The 20,303-nt window shown below is 33.9% G+C and overlaps 1 protein-coding gene across 1 annotated transcript in view; it reads right to left on the bottom strand.

Annotated features, from left to right (window-relative positions):
• LOC146168191 (uncharacterized) overlaps positions 1 to 20,303 on the bottom strand; it is a 77,589-nt gene that overhangs the window by 34,085 nt on the left and 23,201 nt on the right. Inside the window, exons 3-9 of the mRNA XM_083390678.1 lie at positions 16,028 to 16,079; positions 13,376 to 13,500; positions 7,014 to 7,144; positions 6,769 to 6,898; positions 6,647 to 6,696; positions 1,560 to 1,667; positions 280 to 1,402 (exon numbers count right to left, since the gene is read on the bottom strand). Of these exons, the coding sequence (XP_083246804.1) occupies positions 280 to 1,402; positions 1,560 to 1,667; positions 6,647 to 6,696; positions 6,769 to 6,898; positions 7,014 to 7,144; positions 13,376 to 13,500; positions 16,028 to 16,079 (1,719 nt within the window). The remainder of the gene's footprint in view (positions 1 to 279; positions 1,403 to 1,559; positions 1,668 to 6,646; positions 6,697 to 6,768; positions 6,899 to 7,013; positions 7,145 to 13,375; positions 13,501 to 16,027; positions 16,080 to 20,303) is intronic.

The following is a 20,303-nucleotide window of genomic DNA, read 5'->3' as shown; positions in this document are numbered from 1 at the left end:
TTTTCCCCTTTTTGCAAGTTGCTTATTGTTTTTATTTCCGCTCAACTTGTTCCAATTGGATACAATAACTCCCAATCCGACAAGCCATGTTGTGCTGTAAAGCTTATGCCAAACAAGGTTTTATTAATGGTTGGAGGATGTGCACCCCTGGACCAGAGACTCCGGTACTCTTACATGTTTTTTTTTCGGTTGTAAAACGAGTCCAACTCCACAGCCCCGCTATGATATTGTTTCATATTTATAATGCTATATAAAAATAAAATAAAGTTACTCAAAAACCTTTTGTTTGTAAATTTTCTTTTGCTCCATCTGATAATGATGATTTATTACATATTAGGTTAGGTGGTGTATTGCATTTTTGGGGAATAGAGGTTATGGTGAATGGAGGGGGAGGGGGTATAGTGAATGGAGGGGGAGGAGGTATTGTGGTTTGAGGGGGAGGGGGTATTATGGTTTGAGGGGGAGGGGGTATGGTGGATTGAGGAGGAGGGGGTATTGTGGTTTGAGGGGGAGGGGGTATGGTGGATTGAGGGGGAGGGGGTATGGTGGATGGAGGGGGAGGAGGTATGGTGGATGGAGGGAGAGGGGGCATGGTGGATTGAGGGGAAGGGGGCATGGTGGATTGAGGGGAAGGGGGCATGGTGGATTGAGGGGGAGGGGGTATGGTGGATGGAGGGGGAGGGAGTATGGTGGATGGAGGGGGTGTTATGGCTGGAGAGGGTATTATGGATGGAGGGGATATAGTGGATAAAGGGGGAGGGGGTATGTTGGGAGGAGAGGGTATGATGAATTGAGGGAGCATGGTGGATGAAGGGCATGTAGTGGATGAAGGGGATGTAGTGGATGTGGTAAATGGGGAGGGTGTAGTTAATGGAGGGGGAGGGGGCATGGTAGATAGAGGGGGTGTAGTGAATGGAGGGGGAGGGGGCATGGTAGATAGAGGGGGTGTAGTGGATGGAGGGGGTGTAGTAGGAAGGGGAGTAGTATACCAAGGTGTGTGACTACCGCTGATAGGAGAACATATCTTACATAAGGTCTGATTGTCTGTTTGAATACAGGGTGTATTGCTATGTGAAAAAAGACAAGGGAAAGATGTCGCAGAAAGGAATCCTTGACTTGAAAAGTTAGGGAGAACATTCTGTACTGAGAAAATATCAGAGCTAAATCGAGGAGAAAAAGAGGGGGGGATAGACAATAAAGGACATGTGCCTGGAGTATGATTAAACATGGAAATAGGAAAACCAGGAATTGTTTCAGGTAGTTCTGTAGTCGATGATGGTTTTGCTGCAGTTGACAATCTTCCAGTCACAGTTGCGGAGCAATATTTTTCTTCAACGGTTTGACAAGCAGCATCTCGTTTTAAGTTGCATTCATTGTTGCGATAATCCTCTGTTTGGATAGACTACAGCCATGAAAAATACATTACAGTTTCACAAATTACCATTTAGCCCAAAAGTAAGCCTGAGTTCAAATACCTTTTAGTCATAAAAAGGAAACACAGTTTATTGGTGCCTAGTTACGCTTGTACATTAAAATACAGAAAACATTAAATACCTCACCTTCATTAAATGAAGGACACTTCTTGTTTGGGTGGCACAATTAACATGACTTTCTCTAACTTTGAAAATAAGAATTTGTTCCTTATCAATAGTTGAGGATGTTTTTTCCTAAAAAAAAAGAACGAAGAATAAAAAGTAAGACAATTAACAATCTCATAGCGAAAGGTTAAACCACGGATCTTATCTTAGGTAAAATACCACTAAAGATAAGATTTTAAAGATCTAAAATAAAATATTGCGTTCTTGATATTGTGCAGGCTTGAGAATTTCCCTCGCTAATTAGCAAATAGTTGCCTGACTTGGGAGTGGAAATTGTAATACAATACCAATGCTGTTGTTTGTTTAGTATATTGTAAAGCTCAAACTGTACAAAAGTAAAAATACTACGCACATTTTGTGAATAATGTTGCGGGAAAGATATATTAGAGTTGGTAGGACAGACTTTGACAACTAGACAATTCTAGTTCTAATATAATACCTGTTTTAATGTCACTTTGTAAATTTTTTGTTTTTGTTTCTTTCTTAGAACAACTTTCAGACAGGTGAAATATCCAGTCTGAAAAGTGCCAAACTAAGTGAACGAATCTCTAACACTCACTTTACTACTTTAAAAAATATGCATGGAGCGGGGAGGAGGTACTCAATTGATGCACAAAATTCTTTTTTACAAACTAACGTACAAAATAAATTTTGTAATAGTTATTGTTTATAAAATTATATTTATGGTTGTTTGAAGTAGAATAATAAAGGGATCTGCACATACTGTGTTTTGCGTTACGTGTTGTGTCAAGCAGTGCGGAACAACATTTAACCATTCAGCTGCTGTTAGCATGCCTTTCACAGTACACATTAAATGCAACAGGCGGCAGCTTCAGGTTATTGTCAGTGCTAGCTAGTTTATCAGTTAAGTATACTTTCCTTTGTTGCAATAAGCCTTTTTACATGGCACGAATATGCGGGTTAACCCGCATACTTAGCCCGCATAGTTTGACGAACGAATTGCGTCATTACGGTTGGCTGATTTTTTACGGGTTTATTCGCGGCAAGTTTAACCCGCTGGTAAGAGGTAGGTTAACATGCAAATATGGTTTTGAAATCAATGTATTTAGGCAAATTTTGCTTTTAACAATCGAACTAGAATACTCTATATTCTGAGAAGTTAACTGTAATATAAAAAATCGATCCAAATTGATATTTAGTTTTGGTCAATTAGGAATACTGCTGGTCCACCAAGTCAGAAAGACAAGGTACAGATTTTGTAAGCATGTTCATTATACACAGAATAATTTTTTAAATAAGTGAAACTAAAAGAGCGTATTGGCCAAATGAAGAAATTTATATATTACTGGAGTTAGTTCATGAAAAGAATGTGCTACGCAAAATTAACAGCAGGACCCTAAGAAACCAAATCATTTTCAAAGATCTGCAAAATGAGTTGGAGAACTGTTCTCATAGTTCTTTGGCGAGATATCTTTCTCATTGATAACATTAGTTTTCTGTCACTTGTCGTTTTTTAAAATACATTATTAAAAGGTCACCCTAATCAGGTAGTTGTACAGCATAATAAAGTGAAGCCAATTCATATTCGAAAATAACTGTAACAATACTAACATATAAACAACTGTTAGAATTTAGTAATAATATTGTGGAAACAACTGCAACACAGTTAAACAGCGCACATCTGTAACCCGCTTGTATGCGGGTTAAGTCCATGTGAATTGAAGCCCTTAGCGCGGATAGAAGAGAAATCGTAAAAAGGCTTAATGTATGACGATGATACAGATATGATTTGGCTGTTGATACAACAGTAGCAACTACCAGCAATTTCACTTACTGCATTAAATAAAGCAAGGTAAGCTTGGTATAAATTAAGTGCATGGTGGTTTCATCTAATAGCATAAAAAATAAAATATATCTAATGTTATATTTTCATATTTGATTTCATCACCTTAATCCTTATTGGTCGGAAATCAGATTTTTTAAATGCAGCTTGTAGAATCGTCCAATTTGTTTTGAAATTTATGAAAACTATAACATCAACCCGCCTCTAAAGTGCCTTATTGTCCACCAGAGAATCAGTTTGAGGATTTTTTTAGGGGAGTATCTGGGTGAATTTAACTTGGTAGAAAAAGATACGGACAGACCAAGAAAGTTTTTACAAATATTTTTGAATGGATACAGACACCTTTGATTAGTTTTTCGAAAGTTAAAGCATACATTGATGAAACGGACACACACTGGAAAAAGGCTATTTCACCAGCAGAAGGTTTGCTATTACATGAAAGTACACGTTTCATAGCGTTTAGTAAGATTTGCTACATTTTATTGAGAAATTGTGAATAATTATAGCTACTTAGCTCCAGGTGATTCACAAGCAACCATTGCTCTAAATCTAAGCTACAGGTTGGTTATACTACAGTGGGCCAAATAAGTATGGAAACATGTGAAGTCATTTGGAAAGTGTTGCAACCAGAGTCCCTTAACCATCCACCCCATCTTTTGAATCTGAATGAAAAAAATTGCTCCTAAATTTTATAAACTTTGGAACTTTAGTTTGGGTGTGGGTGCAATTAATGGCAAGCATATTGTCATACAAGCTTGCTTGACTGGTTGATCGCCACATCTCCCCTGGTCGACCGTGTTGATCATGAGTCAGATTTATAAAAAGCGTTCTTCAAGAAATATTTATATGAATAGAACTTGGATAAACTTAAGCAGCACAACACACAAGTATTATAAATAGATTGGTTGTTAAGACTACCATCTTTTATCAAAATCTGTTTTATGTTACCTTAAGGATTCGTTAAGTGGAAAATATATACTGGTAACGTCATTACAGTAACTGTTGCACAAATGAGCAACATTAAAATGATCAAATGTGGCGTCTGGGCAAATTTAATACAGCTTTTGACATAACAAATTGAACTTTATCGCTGGATTGGAATGTAAGCTCTCACATGTTTCCAGAATGCAAGCTCTTAAATTTAATACCAGCAGAATTGTATTTGGATTTTTGTGTAATGAAAAAAACAATTACCAAAACAATGCAATAAATAAAAGAAAAAAGATTAAACAGTTTGACTGTTAGGTGGAAATCATCTGAAACTCTACACTCGCGGATTGAGTACACAAAAATTGTGAAATACTGATCATGAACTCGTTTGCTTTGGCAGAACTTATGCTTTGAAGTTTAAATGAGACTAGTTTCCAAAACCAATAATTTAATCTTATTTCATGGCAGTTGGGAATGTATTGTAGCCATAGTTTTCAGGTTTTTTTTTAAACATGCTACAAATGGTTTTCTGTAAATATAATCATTGTACTTATCTGACAATAAACAAACTTTAAAAATCTCTGTTGGATTTGCCTTTTTTCTTTTTACTAGATTGTGATTCCTGACTGAATTAATTTTGTCAACATTTTTAACAACTTTATTTTTTAGTGCAATCCTTTCGTCCACATGTTATCTTTTTTTAACTGGTCTTTGCAAAATTTACCTTTTAAATCATACCGATATAAGGGCATCACAAACCATTTGGATTAGTATTTCATTAAAACTCATTTTTACTGGTGTATCAACAAAAAATAATGGAAAACCACTAATTCATCTTAACAAATCAATAAATTTTGTAAATTTATCCCATATACAACAACAAATATCAGCACATTATGCAAAAGTTAAACAAGACTTAACTCTGCCGTTTGACGCATTAAAGAGCAAACTTTACAGTTGTGTCACTTCTGTTTTTAATATTCATGCTTTGCCGCTTAACGCTAGCCCAGAAATGCAGTTTTAAATCAAAGAAAACTAAATCATACTATTAAATACTATTTTTTATCATTTTTTTAAATTAATATTTTTTATGCACTTAGACAAAACAGGGATGGCTAGAAAGCACTGACATGGCTAGGTAATCTGCTGCACAATAATATTGATGCTAGCAGGCTAAAAGAAAGTGCAGACAAAAATGAGCTTAATGCTCCAGCCTTTGCCGTTGTTAATTTGGGAACTTTGTGTACAGTTTTTTTCAATTAAGCGCAAAAATTTGGGCACCTCTGCCCATGTAGTAAAAACTTAAGAGGGAACGCCGCAATGATGTATTATTTAATACAATGTCAATCTCAAGCTTCTAGAAGCATTTTACGCCATAAGGAATATGGATGATATTATTATGGTATGTTAGACATCTTAATTTTTTCAGGGGCCTTTTTTGAGAGTTCCTGGCACTAATTTCCTCATAAAGTATTCAGCAATAAAAATCTTCTGTTTGAATTATTTTGAGGTTTGGCCTTTTTTCATCTAGATTAACTTTTTAAGTATTATCACAAGAAAAAATGTAAATGGTTAACATGCATTAACAATAATCAAGGTCTATTAAAGCCATGTCAATGGGAATTGTAATTCACAGCTAAAGAAATACACTTGATACAAATAACATGTTGTAGACAAAAAATATGTTTTTTTCCCATATAGTGTGTACAAGACCACTCAATAAACACTTTACAAATTCTCCCTGTTTTATAAAACATTGTTGTAGTTAGTTAAATTATTTAATCAAAAAAAAAGTAATGTGATTTGTTAAATAGTCCAGTAATATGCTGCAAATAAAACAAGTTCTGAATCCCAGTAATATATTACTAGCATTGCTTGATATTGGTATCCAGTTGGGTAACCCAGTAAGAGTTCAGCATGTTTTATGAATAAATTTTACAATTGTAAAACAAAAAGGCATTTAAGGAAATTACGAAATCTTTGCAACCGGCATTACATGATAGCCGCTCACTGGCTCATATGTTATTGACACTAAATACTAATTAAAAGGAGTCGCAATTGTTTAGTGATTGTTGGCCAAAAAGTACTGATGTGTCACTAAATGAAAATAAATCCACCCAAGTTACAGGTACTTATCCAAACCGTCTCTTTAGTTAGACAAATGTTTCCATTTCAAAATTATAGGTTTAAATTAATTTTTGATGGATCCATTTACCCAATAAAAACAGCAAATTAGGATGTAAATATCTCCGGAATAGAATCCTTAGGATCTGATATTTAACAATTAACATTTCTAGTGATATTAACAACATACCTCAATATTATGACAGTTGTTTTCATTGGTAAATGTCTGTTGCTTATTATCTGAAAGTCGAATAAAAATTACCAAAAAACATTAGATAAACTGTTAACAATAGGCATGTTACAAATCCTTACTGTTTCCTTGTTGAGTTTGCTGAGATATTTTAATATTTTCATTGGATGAATATTTTACATTACTTAAAAACTTTGGGCATCCACTCTTATTATAACTTTCAATTTGTTTATTCCAGGAATATAGCAAGTCCTATAAAATATGTAAAACAGCTGTAATATATCCAAAACAACTGCAGGATGATATATAAAACAAAACAAGAACATAGAGTAATATTTGACCAAATTTGAGTAAATGATTTACTTACAACTTTGTTTCCAAATGGATTTTCAGAAATCAACAAGTTTCTTGCTACTAAATCTAAGAAAACTTTTTTTGCAAATAATAGCATTTCAGTATCTTGAAGTCCGAAAGATAACCATTTCACCACACAATTTTCTGTGAACATATAAAAATGACAAAGTATTAGGTTAGTTGTAAATGGTTTAACACTCATTGTGTTTGATATTTCACCATGTGTGCACTCTGAATAGCTAGCAAGGAACAAAAATATTATATTTTATAATTAAACAAGCAAATCCTCCTCTGCCTCTATAATTCAGATATGGAAACTCAATAGAATTGAAAGAAGATAACTCCATCTCACCAATGATATTTACAACATTATTAGACAGTGATGTAACAAAATTGGAATTACCAATGCAAGTTATTGACAATAATTTATACACCGGTTAGGAATTTCTTGTTGCTTTGTCGAAAAGTGCAGGGTTGAACTTTTTTTTGAATAACCACTGTTTTGTTTTTCAATATGGCCACTGTATTGTGAGTAAAATCTTTTTTTTAAACAAGATAAAAGCAAGAAAGCCTTTTAACAGATTAACCGAGTCAGTCAATCAAGGTGCAAGCAAGGCAGGCTAGAAAAACACCTAGCCTGTGGTTAAGGTTCGAACTCCCAACCTCCGGCCATATTGAGACTTTCGCTCTACCAACTCAGGTACACAGGCTCACCTGGGAGCATGTTGCGAAACAACCTGACACCATTCACTTATTATGTATTCTGTTCGAACAACAACTTCATATTGAAGTGATCTACAGTAACATATCAAGTGAATGTAGTGTACAAATACTGTTTCTCAACTATTATCCGAAGATTAAAAAAATACTTCAGATGGGCTAGATCACGTTTGTACACAGACTGTATGTATCGTTCATTAAGATAAAAGCAGTGTATATTTTTGCTCTTCATGCAAACCTTTTATGTGGTTTCTATGCAGCCTTAAGCCGAATGGACTCAATTATCACCACAGTGCCACAAGTTTATCAAAATCGCCTCATTAATACGATACATTGGGCAATTTCCAAATTTTTTCATGTCTTTAAAATATTTTGCAAATTTTGCCAATTCAAACCAAATAAACAGAATGTTTTTAAGGCTTCATGTGATTAAGAAAATATTTAGTTGCATATTGATGCACAAGTGCGCTCAAGAACAGCAGGTTTTTATTATTACTTGTTTGTATGCTTAGTTATGAGATAATCATTTTTTGGAAAAAAAGATTATAAACCACTGGTCTATAAGATTCCCCCCAATATCTGTTTAACACTGCTTAGCACATTAAAATACCTTGCTGTTACACTCCTAAACTAATCTTAACAGAGAGATATAAAACAACCAACATTAAAAAGCATTTAGCTTTTCTAAAAAGGTTGATCTTTACTCTTGTTAATATGTATGTTTTATGTGTGCTAAACTGAACATAGATGTTTATGGAACATTTTAATTGTATTGCGAAACACAAGTGTACATGAAGGACATGAAAGTTTAACTAGCCAGTAATGCAGTGTTTGGCAAACTATTGACTGTTGCCAAAATGTTGACCTTTTAGCAACTTTTAGTGGGCAACAAGCTAATTATATAATCTTTTAATTTTATCATGTAGTTGTGTATTACATGATAGCTGTAAATTCATTAACTATATTTTAAAATTTGGTGTGGCTAAAAGTTTTTGGCTTATTGTTGCATTACATGGTAAAGTTTTTCTAATTTAAAACAAATGCATTTTTTTCTTTTTAAACTAATTTTCACATGCATATCTGCGCTCATGTTTGCATGAAAACATCAGGAGTTTTTCAGATTAATTGTTTTAAGACGTAACTTTGAAATATCATTTTTAGAAAAACAAGCCTCCCCAAACAAAAATCATATGTCCGACCTTGCTGGCATAGTAAGCTAGTACCAAGTTTCAATTTTAATATCATAGTAATCTTTGCAGATAACAAACTTTTTTTTTCTTTTTATTAAAGGGAGTCAAACCGTTTGACTTTTCCCGATGAGTTTCGGTTCAGAGCAATTGAAAAATTCCGTTTCAGCTTCGGTTGAACCAAATTTATTTTAATATGTTATTGTTACTTGACAATTTCACTGTGGCATAACATTACATTGGTGAGTAATTGGTTATCTGAACAATGGTAACACCGCACTAAACGGCTTCATTTAAAGCAAGCATAGTATTTGTTCTGTCACCGCTGCTGGTCATATGTCCAAATTTGTTAATTGCGATTGTACAACTAGGGGCCACCAAAGGCGCACCTTCAGCGATAAAATCGTATAAGTTATAGGTTCCTCTTACCCGTTAAAACTGGCATAATTGAATACAAATTTAATTTGGCACAAATCCAAGGAATGCAATATTCTACATTTATAGCCTGGTCTTGTGCATGTGCAAGCAAGGCCAGGCTATAAAAAAACTAGCCTGTGGTGAGGTTAAAACTCTAGACCAATGACCATACTGGGACTGTCAATCTACCAGCTGAGCTACAAAGACTCAGTAGGGAGCAATTCGAGAAACAACCATAGCACCATTGCCTCTTGCATCCTGTTCATATCCAGTGTCTGGCTTTGCTTGCACCAAATCCTTAATTGATCAACTGATTTTGTTTAGCCTTCCTGAACGCTCTCGACTTGTGTGCCATAATCATTGGACAGTTCAACTTCTAAAGGGCCATGTAGCAGTTGTACACACTTGTGAATGACTGTTTTATTGACTTAATATGGTACTTTATATTCCTTCTATATGAAATTGGGCATACAAAAAAGTTTGCCATTATCGTTGGTAAGTATCAAAGGTGCAGAACTTTAAAATTTCAGAAAAACGGAAAATGGCCGCTCTAAATAAACCGATAAAGAACAACATATAGTGGCCAACTACTCTCCTAACATATAGTGGCGAACTACTCTCCTGACCTAAGCGCTGTCTGTCAATGAACAATATAACACTTTCACGATATAAAATAAATATAACACTTCCGCAAATTATTATTCACATAACTCAGTAATAATGGAGTTTTTCATTTCTCGGGGTCCAATGTGATAAAAACATTCTAAAAAATATAAGACAAGCTGAGGACACAACTGAAAAATTACTTCTGGTGATGAGCATTTTGGGTCAACATTTTTTGTTTTTTTGGTTGCTCTCCTAAATTTAAATGATGGAATGTGGTAAGGAATGTATCAACCTTGGCATGTTTAGGTGATAAACAAGGCTGTTAAGAAGTAAATTAGCTAATAAAACAAATATACAGTATACATAATGGCCATGTTAAAGTACAAATTAGAGCCTGGAGATGCACTTGTCTGCTTTTCTTAGTCTAACCGGTTACATAGATAAGATAATTTGGGGCGAACTCGAAAAAAAATTCTATGATCGAAAATGTTTACTTTTAAAAATAATAAACAATCCATATGCCTAACACTGGGTTTTTCTTACGAAACAACTTGCTTCGCACTTCTGTAATTTTTTTCAGAATGGCAGAACAAAATTTATTCCTGCCAATTTTAGTGCGTAATGTTCCTATATATTCTGCATTTCAAAACTATATGTGATTAAGTTTATTTTTATTTTTTTATTTTTTTTTTTTGTGAAATGGATCTTATAAAACAAAATTAAAAAAAATATTTATTTTTTTAATTAATTTTTTTTTTTGCATTATTTTCTTCGGTTTTCTGGCTCATTCTTCGGCCAACATAGTCGTCAAGTCTCCAGCATTCTGCCATACGGTGAAAAATAATCATGTTTCTAAAAAATAAGCACATTTGTATTTTCCAAGACACTCTTCTTAAAAATAAGCACAAATTGCAGAAAAAAGAAAGGAATGTAATCTTGCATATGTGCCAAGGTTAAAATGTCGATTCGTTATGGATTTAATTCAACAAGCGTTTTACAAGGTTAAAATGTTGATTCGTTATGGATTTAATTCAACAAGCGTTTTACGTTGTTCCAGTTTCAGAGATTATGACCTTTCATTTCCTTGATTTCTGTTTACTAAAGCGACAGACTGTAATGCAATATTACAGCTAGACTCCTGAGGCCCCCACTGCTTCTCAATGTTGTGATCCCAGCACTTCATGTATCACATCCATGAACAAAAAGAAAAAATACATTAAATTGACAATATGAACTGCCATGTGTGATGTATTCTACTTAAAGCTGGGCAAAAACATTATAAGCAACAGTTGCTACTACTGTAAATTCAGAGTCAGATGTTTGTCCAAAAGAAGTACTAAATTGCTATTTGTTTTCCATAATATATATTATCTCATTCTTTGTCATTCCACAACATCAATAACTTGTTTGCAAAAATATTGCACTGCATTGTTTCTATCAAAAAAAAATTACCAGCTAAAACCAAATAAACCAACATTTTAGTTGGGAGTAAAACCATTCACACAGTACGCATTGTAGGTATGAGCAAAGCCAACTTCAAAATTGTAACAGTCTTTTTTGCTTTTGAAACAAAACTTATGACTAAAGTGTACAGTTCTTTTATATTCTGTTACAATGAACTTTGTGTGGTTAGTGTTCGTGAGTACAACTAGATAGATCAGCCTAATGGCTTTAAACTTTGTTCAACAAATCAAACTTGGAGTAGAGTTAAATTAAATATGTTTAGTGGAATGGTAATTCTTTTGCCTTAATAATCAGTATGCGAAGTTGCAAATTATTATGTACCATGTTTAGTTTTTCATAGTAATTTACCTGATAAATGCAGTTTTTCACTAATGACTTTTCAAAGAAACTGCATTGCTGATTTAATTTATTTATTGAAAACTAGACTAAATTACCGGTGTAGCCTAGGTTTAATAACTGGTAAAGGACTTATGGCATTGTTCCAGCAATATTAGGAATTTACCGCCTTGAAAAATCATGAAATCTACTTTTGTTATTAAACAAAATGTAACAATCCACCTTCTGTGGTTCTTCATCACTATTGCATGTTATATTTTAACACGTCTGCGTTAATTTGCTGAATCTTTGTGTTAAAGTCTATAATAATAAAAAATGATTGTGGCAATTAACATATAACTAAAGGTAGTGTTACAACTAAAAAGTAGAACATCTCTAGATATTTACAAAAATGTTATGTAAAATGGCGTAATATTTCTACTTTATGCCAAAATGTTGCACTATGTGGCGCTACATAGTCAAGAAATAGATGTTTTATATCAAGTGATGCTTTTCATTTCCCGGTGATCAGAATGCATGTAACGTTCACCGTTAAACAGCATTAGTGCTGGTAGTCCCTCGACTGTTTGCCGCTGGTTGTGTCTAAAATGAGTTGACTAAATGCTTTCCCACGAGGAGTATAACTTATGAGGATACAGCCAGTGTTGTGAGAAAGCAGTAATAAAGCCTCAGCACAGAACTTAATTGGATGCTCGCTTAAGTAACTCTCCTTTCTCTGCAAGTCAGGGGCGTATCCAGAAAATCTAAAACAGAGGTCCCGAATTTTCAACTTGGGGAATTAACCTATTTTTTGTCTGACATCAATGAATAATGACGTCATAAAATAGTGACAGGTATGAGGTCTAAATTACAAGCATGTCTTTTGCCACCTGCAATACTGAACAAAGATACTTTTTCCGGGTGTTATTATGCCATGATTAGCGCAACATCTGTGCCTAGTTGTGTGCTAAGGCAGGCAAAATGTAAGCTGTGGTTGAGGGAAAATAAGGTGTGTCAATTGCACACTAACATGGTCTTGGAATGTGCTTATGAGAGAATAATTTTGCATTAACTATAATAACTTAATTATGGCAAGTTCTTTGAAACGCGGGCGACAGTCACCATTATACTACCTTTTAAGAATCTGCTTCAGTTAAAAAAATTACGATGTTACACCAATATCGGATATTACCGCAGACAACGAGGAACATGAGCTGCGCCTAGCTTAACGTTTTTTAGCATGAAAAAAAGTTTGACTTAGCAATGTCAACTGTCGAATACGCACTTGCTAATCAGCCAACCTGAACAAAAACAAAGAGAAAAATATCCTGCGTTTACAGTTGGGCAAATAAGAGACGAAAAACGGCATTTTGCGTTTGATTTTGGTTTTGCATTAGTTTAAGACAACACACAACCCAATTCCATTAAAAACACTTCCGCTTCAGACAGTTTGTTAAAACCTGACAAAAACAGTAATATTACTTAAAAACACACCCCTCCCTCTGGGTACGCCACTGATCTCTGTTTATTCTTAGAAAGTGAGAATTGGCAGGCAAGTATGAAGGTCAGTAGATATGGCTACAACAAAATGTATTCTAAGCTACTCCATAAATCCTAATTGGTAAACTATAATAGTATATAAGCCAAAAATTAAATTAAGTTATACCTGAGAAATATTCTTCTTTTACTATATTTTGCAGAAATTTCGGAACTTCTGTTATGCAATTAATAACAGATGTACAGCTTTTAAACTGTTTATTTTTGGTTTCTGGCAGAAGATTATCCTTTTGCCTAATAAAACAATAAAATCATATTTTGAAAACAGTAATTAATTATTAGAGCTACTTTTCAAAAGTGAAAAGGGGTATATTTATTATTAGCTACAATGTTTGACTTTTTACAATTATTTTAAACATTGAAACCAGTGTTTTCCAACGTAGGCATTATTGGTCCCTTGGAAGCATTAAACAGCTACAAGGGGCGTTCTGAGACTCTTCTTAATTTGGTAAGCGCCAAACCAACATAAGATGGCGTTACCAAACCTTCACTTCACTAATTATACCATACAAAACACTCACTGTTTACAAATATCTGTTGGCCGTATCAAGAAAATAAAAAAGGGGGTCCCAAATTTTCCACTTGGGGAATTCCCCTATTTTCTCTCCAACGTTAATGATTATTACAGTCATAAAATAGTGAAGGGTATGACATCATAAAATAGTGAATGTAATGACATCATAAAAAATATGCAGACTCAACCAACTGTCTAGCAAAAGCAAATCTTGAAGACGCAAAGCCCACATATGCATTGAAAGAACTTGTGCAATTGTTGACTTCAGGCGAAAAACTAAACCAAGATGGTAAAATATGTGTGATTGATTTTGGTAGAATTAAGTTTTGACTATCAGCAGAGCAGTTTCCTAAGTTCCATGTACGGGGCTCTGCTAAATTACAAGCACATCTTTCGCCACCTGCAATAGTAAACGAAGATCATTTTTTAAGGGTGTTAACTGCGCCCAGTGTGCCAAATCAGCTAAAAATATAAGCGGCGGTTGAGAGAAAATAAGTTGAGTCAATTGCATGATAAACACATGGTCTTAGGATTGCTTATAAAGAAAAATTTTGCGATAACTATCTTTACATATAAAAGGCGACTTTGAACCGTTACAGTTGACCACCTTTTCAGAGAATCTGCTTCAGTTGCAAAAATTCTGTTGTTACACTAACATTGAATAAGAACGCAGACAGCGAACAGCGAGAAACCTTAGCCTAACTCAACGTTTTTAGCGAGAAAAAAAAGGAAGATCGTTTAACTTAGCAGTGTCATTTGTCAAATACACCCTTGCTAATCAACCATCCTGAACGAATAACAGAAGGCGAAAGAGCAAAAATATCATGTGTTTATGGTCGACCAAACAAGATAAGAAAAACAGCGTTTTGTGTTTGATTTTGGTTTTGCATTAGCTTAAGACTTGTGACCCAATTTCATAAAAAACATTACCGCTTCGAATGGTAAGTTGAACCCTGACAAAACAAAAAAACGATGATATAACTTATAAAAAAAGGTGGGGGGGGGGGGGGGTAAAAAAACCCCAATCCCCACCGGATACTCCACTTATTTTATAACAACATGTCCTGTTCTTACCTTGCATACCAGAGTAGTAAAGCAATCTGATACCACGAGCCTTCTTACCTTTTTAAACTCATTTTATGTTCAATTACCAATAAAGTACACATAAACAATTGGTGACAACATAGGTGAGCTGTACTGCGCAGTGACCCTTATATCGTAGTAGCATGCTTATTTTTTGCTTTTAAAAGATGGTAACCCTGTTTAAGTCCAAGAGTTGGTTAGTGTACAGCAGTGGTAAGTAAGATGTGTACTGACAATTAAATTGGAATAATGGCGAGAAAAATAAAATATCAGACATAAAACAAGGCTTCAGATTTGGAGTCGAACTCAAGACTAGGGTCCCAAAGAAGTTGGTTTATTCACCTGAAGTCATACTCGGGAGTTAAGTCTCAAATGAAACTAAAAAAATACTTTTCAGTCCACATGTGAAATACTAAATTTGAAAAATACAATGCCGCAAACTGTAAATTGTAAAGGTAAGAATAGATTATGGTACCAAACCATGTATTGTGGGTGGTAGAGTTGTATGACACCCATAAGAGTGGACTGCTGTAGTATTAATGGACATCCAGCATATTTTGGTTACAAAAATTAGTGTAATACAGGCCGTATAGTCAGTGGAGGAGGTTGTTTTTAACTGTCTCAACAGTCCTGCTGTAAATTAGAAAAAATAATTATACAGTTTGACGTTATTTGGAAGCAATTTCCTTAAATACAAGCAATTGTTAAAAGACTGGTTCTTTGTTACAACTTTTAAGAAAAACTACATGACTATATATAAAAAACTTGGGTATACTTAATTGCTATTGTATTAGTTTGATTTGCCTCTAATAATTTTACCTTGTTTTGTTAACATATTTATTAATCAATGATTACACATCATCAGTGGCATATCCAGGGAGGGTTTTTTACAGGATTACAAACATTTTTTTTTAAATAATTTGTTTGTACATTGCTGGAATGTAATGCATGAGAGGATTAGGTTTGAAATCTTAAAAAAAGGGTTTAATTGTGCAAAAAATGCACTTTTGTACATTTAGTTTCCTTTTGGGTCGCCATAAAACCTCTAGGGGTATTCTAAATTAAAACCCACTATTCAAGAATACTAATATATTGTTCTTTGAACATCGCTAGACATGACATACACAAGCTATTGGTGATATGTTAATACTTATAAATGGTGACCTTTTGTTTTCTTCAGTTGACCTTGGATTCACTCTTCTACATCCAATTACACCTGTACAGATAAACAGAAGGAAAACATAACAAACTACATATTTGATCCCACACCAAATTAATGAAGCTAATTTTGGCAACTAGTATTAATTAACCAAAATTGTATCACATGCAATATGATATAAAACAGAACCTTATTGACAACGTTATAGGTCTGAAGTGGATCCTAAGGATTACATTAAATACAATAATAGATAGATTTTTTTTTTTTGGAACTGAAAACAATATCTATAAATTCCTGTTAAACCCAATTAAAATAGATTAAAATTTTACTTAATTCATAATTGATTCATTCAAATTAAGGTAAACTGATGATGCTATTCATTTACTTGGCGAAATATATATTTATTGTTTTCTTTTTGTTTAGCTTTGGCAACTTTTGCGTCCCGAAGAACCTCTGGAAAGCAGAGTTTCAAAACAATGGTGCAATATTGGATTCACCAGTACAAAATTACAAAGAAAATTATGGTTGTTTGTTCCAGGATGCAGTAAAAGAACGTAAGGTACATCGAGCCAACTGCACCCTGTTTGCGGAAACGCAGAGTACATCGAGTCACCTGCACCCTGTTTACGGAAACGCAGAGATATAGGACATTTAAACAAAGAATAATATTCTTAGACATAACAAAAGCTCAAAGAGATTGAAAGAAAAAGCACAAACAATCACAACAAATATTCCATGTAAAAAGCATCACAAAATATTATGACCAGACGACATGTATGCTATATGGAGCAAGATCAAATATTTCATAGATAGAGAACAAGACAAAATAAAATAAGTCGAAAACTATATAACTTCTTAGCACGCATTAGTATTAAACACTGTACATGGCGTTAAATTTATGTACATTGCGACACTCATTCAAAATTTGGTAATTGTTTCTACTTGTTTAATTAACCATATCTCATTTTTTCGCTGGTCAGGTGATTTGCTCAGGGTTTATTTTGAAAATTTAATCCACATGGTATTCCGTTTGTTTACATTTATAACTTAATCCATGTGGTATGTTAGAAAACATATTTCTTTGACCTTTTTTTACAAACAACTTAAATGGTAGTTTTTTTGATTCTCTCTCTTGTTTCACATAAATGGACATTTTCTAGCGGAGCCATGTAGTTTCCAAATATTTCAGGTAGTTTGTTATTTTTAAACTTATGTACTGTTTTTCAAATCTCTAGTTTGTAAATATCTTTGAGTTTAAGAATTGTATGATGTTCATAAAGGGGTAGTAATGTTGTTTTAGGAGGGGAGTTACTAATGACTTTAATTGCCTTATTTTGCAGCACTTTTAAGTGTCTGAGTGCTGATGGGTGTGCCCTACCCCAGCTTAAAATACAGTATTATAAATGTGTGTTGACCAGGCTGTAATAAAGCAGATGCAATGCATGTTTGTCTAGGTAATATTTTATTTTCAATATTAAACCAATTGCTTTTGAAACTATTTGTTCAATAATTTGAATATGAGGTAGCCATGTTAAATTTTCATCAAAATGAAGACCTAAAAATTTAGTTTTGCTTAATTGTTTAAGGTAGGCCTACCATATGTCCTCTTTTAGGAGGATTTGTCCTCTTTTTTCAAGAAAACTGAATGGTCCTCCGAGGACGCTCAAAAATGTTCAAAATGTCCTATTTTTTCGCATTTCGAGTTAGTTGCTTATACTTTTAACAAGACTTTTAGGCGAGACATTGTATTTATTTCCAAAAAAATACTGTAGCCATGGAACATGCTGAATTGCTGGTTTAAAACAGGTTTTCCAACAAATTGCCCTATCAGCCCTACTTCTTGATTGTTATTATAAACATTGTGCCAGGTATGAGTTTATGAGGCCTAGCCTACTATCAATGTTATTGTATGGCAGACTACGCTCTTATTTCTTACAGAAGCTTGTCTAGTTAGTCTATAACAGCGGTTCTTATCCGGGGGGGGGGGGGGGGGGGGCACACCCCTAGGTGGGCGGCAAGCATTTCTTAGGGGGTGCAAGCTGTCAGTTAATATTTAATTTTTTTGCAATGATTCTAATGGTTTCGTTTGGGTTGTATACCTTTGTTTTTTAAATATCCTTGCATGCAGATTTGCCAGAAGCAACCCGACAGACCACCTAATCACACCTTACAAGCATCTGAGTGATTTCATATCAAATTACCCAATTTGAATCACATTTCTGACCGGACCCTTTTAAAATTTAATGAAATTCACACAGCAGCTTAGAAATGACAAAATAACTAAAAGTTAATTTTATAAAAATTCGTCAAGTACTTTTTGAGATATCGCACTTCAAAATTGGCATGATTTTGTCACTAGGTGGCGATATGTATTTTGTGTTTTTGGTAATATTTCACTCATTTCTCATTAGAATTCTACAATCTTGTGCTCTTTTTGAAGGTAAAGGTAAAGCCTAACTATTCATACTTTTGATTTACAGGATTACCAAATGAATTTTCTTTACAACGAAGTAAACAAAATTATATCGTTAACTTTTGCGGGTTCATAACATAAAAATCTCATCTTAATTTTTTTTTTTTGACAAAATGTTGACTATATTATAATATCGCATGGCACACAAAAATTAGAGTGAAATTATAAAAGCCTAATATAAAAGAGGCAAATATATAAATGGTATTTTTTCATATATTGTTCATACATTTTAGTTTCCTATTATTCACGTGTTATTTAAATGTGCATTGTGAGCAGTAAATCTGCTCTTTTAAGTAGAATATATTTTAATCTGACTTATTTGTACAACCAAACCCAACAAGTTCTAAACAAACACAAAAAGAAAGGAATATATATATAGCTTTGAATATCAAGTTAAAAGCAAAAGTTAAGTCAATATTTTAAAGAACAACATTCAAAAGGTAAAGTTGGCTTTATGAAATTCACTACATTGCGGCGAAAACATGTGGTGTTACCTGGCAGGAGCAGGACTCACAATGTCTGTGTGTATATCATACATCGAAACATAAAACTTATGATGGAAGAGGCAGAAATTGCTCTGCGAAATTTTCTTGAAATTGTACTTTTTATCATTTTCAAAGTTTTTTCAGATGTAATTCTAGTAAACAATTGAGCGTTTTTTAAATGACTGTGAGGAGTGCCATCACAAACTGCAGCATTTAAAAACTAATACTGAAGATTATTAGGATGAAAACTTTATTGATAATTTATTACATAAATCATGGCAGTCAACTGACCGAACAACATTGGAAACAATTTCCAAATCAACAGAAGACTTTGTGGAAAATTTTGTTTATAAACTTTAACAGCTGCAGAGTCATGACTTTATTGCCCAGCAACAGACCAGTTACTTACAACACTTAAAAAGTACAATTATCCCTGATTCTGCAATTATTGTTGGTGATTATTCAGATAACTATTCATTTGCAAGATGCAGTAGAAGGCTTTCATTGGACCAACAGCCAGACCAAATACACCCCTTTGTTGTTTATTACAGACCAGAAAGTTTATTATTATTAATTGCTTGAAACATCTGGTAAAATATCTTAAATGCAAATTTCCATGAAACAACTACACTACTTTACTGATGGAGCAGCATACTAACATAAAAACAAGAAAAATTTCATTAATTTGATTATTCACAGAAAGACTAACTTTATTTCACAGAAAGACTTTACCTTTTTTGTCACATCTCATAGAAAGGGATCATGCAATGGGCCAGCTTACAACATATCTATTAGCAGCAAATTCAAACACCGAAGTATTTAATGAATTTGCAAAACACACATTCCTAAAGTGTCATTTTCCTTAGTGGCGGAGCAATCAATTGAAGAAGAAAGAGATTGGTTAGAAGACCGTTTTTAACTGGTTGTGGTCAGTGTTTCCTCTAATTTTTTACCTTGTGTGCAGGTGACCAAAATTTCCAACAAATAAGTGCCCAAATTGGATATGCGGCAGACTTTTTTTTTTGGTGTTCACTTTAGTAGCGCTTTTTCACCGAATTCACTTAACTTGCAAGTCCTATGAAAAGTGAAAAGTTGTTGCTTAACACACATAAATAATAATTACTTTGGAACTTCATTTTATTAGCTAATAAATATAATCTGTAACTATTTTTGGCTTGCTTTGTCCATCGGACGAATGTTTTCGTTGCAATGAAGAGCAATATGTGTGGGAGAGCATGAGAAGCGTCATAATAATCTTTATTAATTTCTAGCGTGGTGTAACCGCCCAATGGCCAAAGCAATTATCAAGCATAGTGCAGCGGT

This window comes from Ascidiella aspersa, chromosome 1 (genome assembly GCF_963924565.1).
Source record: "Ascidiella aspersa chromosome 1, kaAscAspe10.2, whole genome shotgun sequence".
Lineage (NCBI taxonomy): Eukaryota > Metazoa > Chordata > Ascidiacea > Phlebobranchia > Ascidiidae > Ascidiella > Ascidiella aspersa.
Note: the sequence above shows the minus strand (reverse complement) of the source record. Positions and strands in the feature narration are given on the sequence as shown.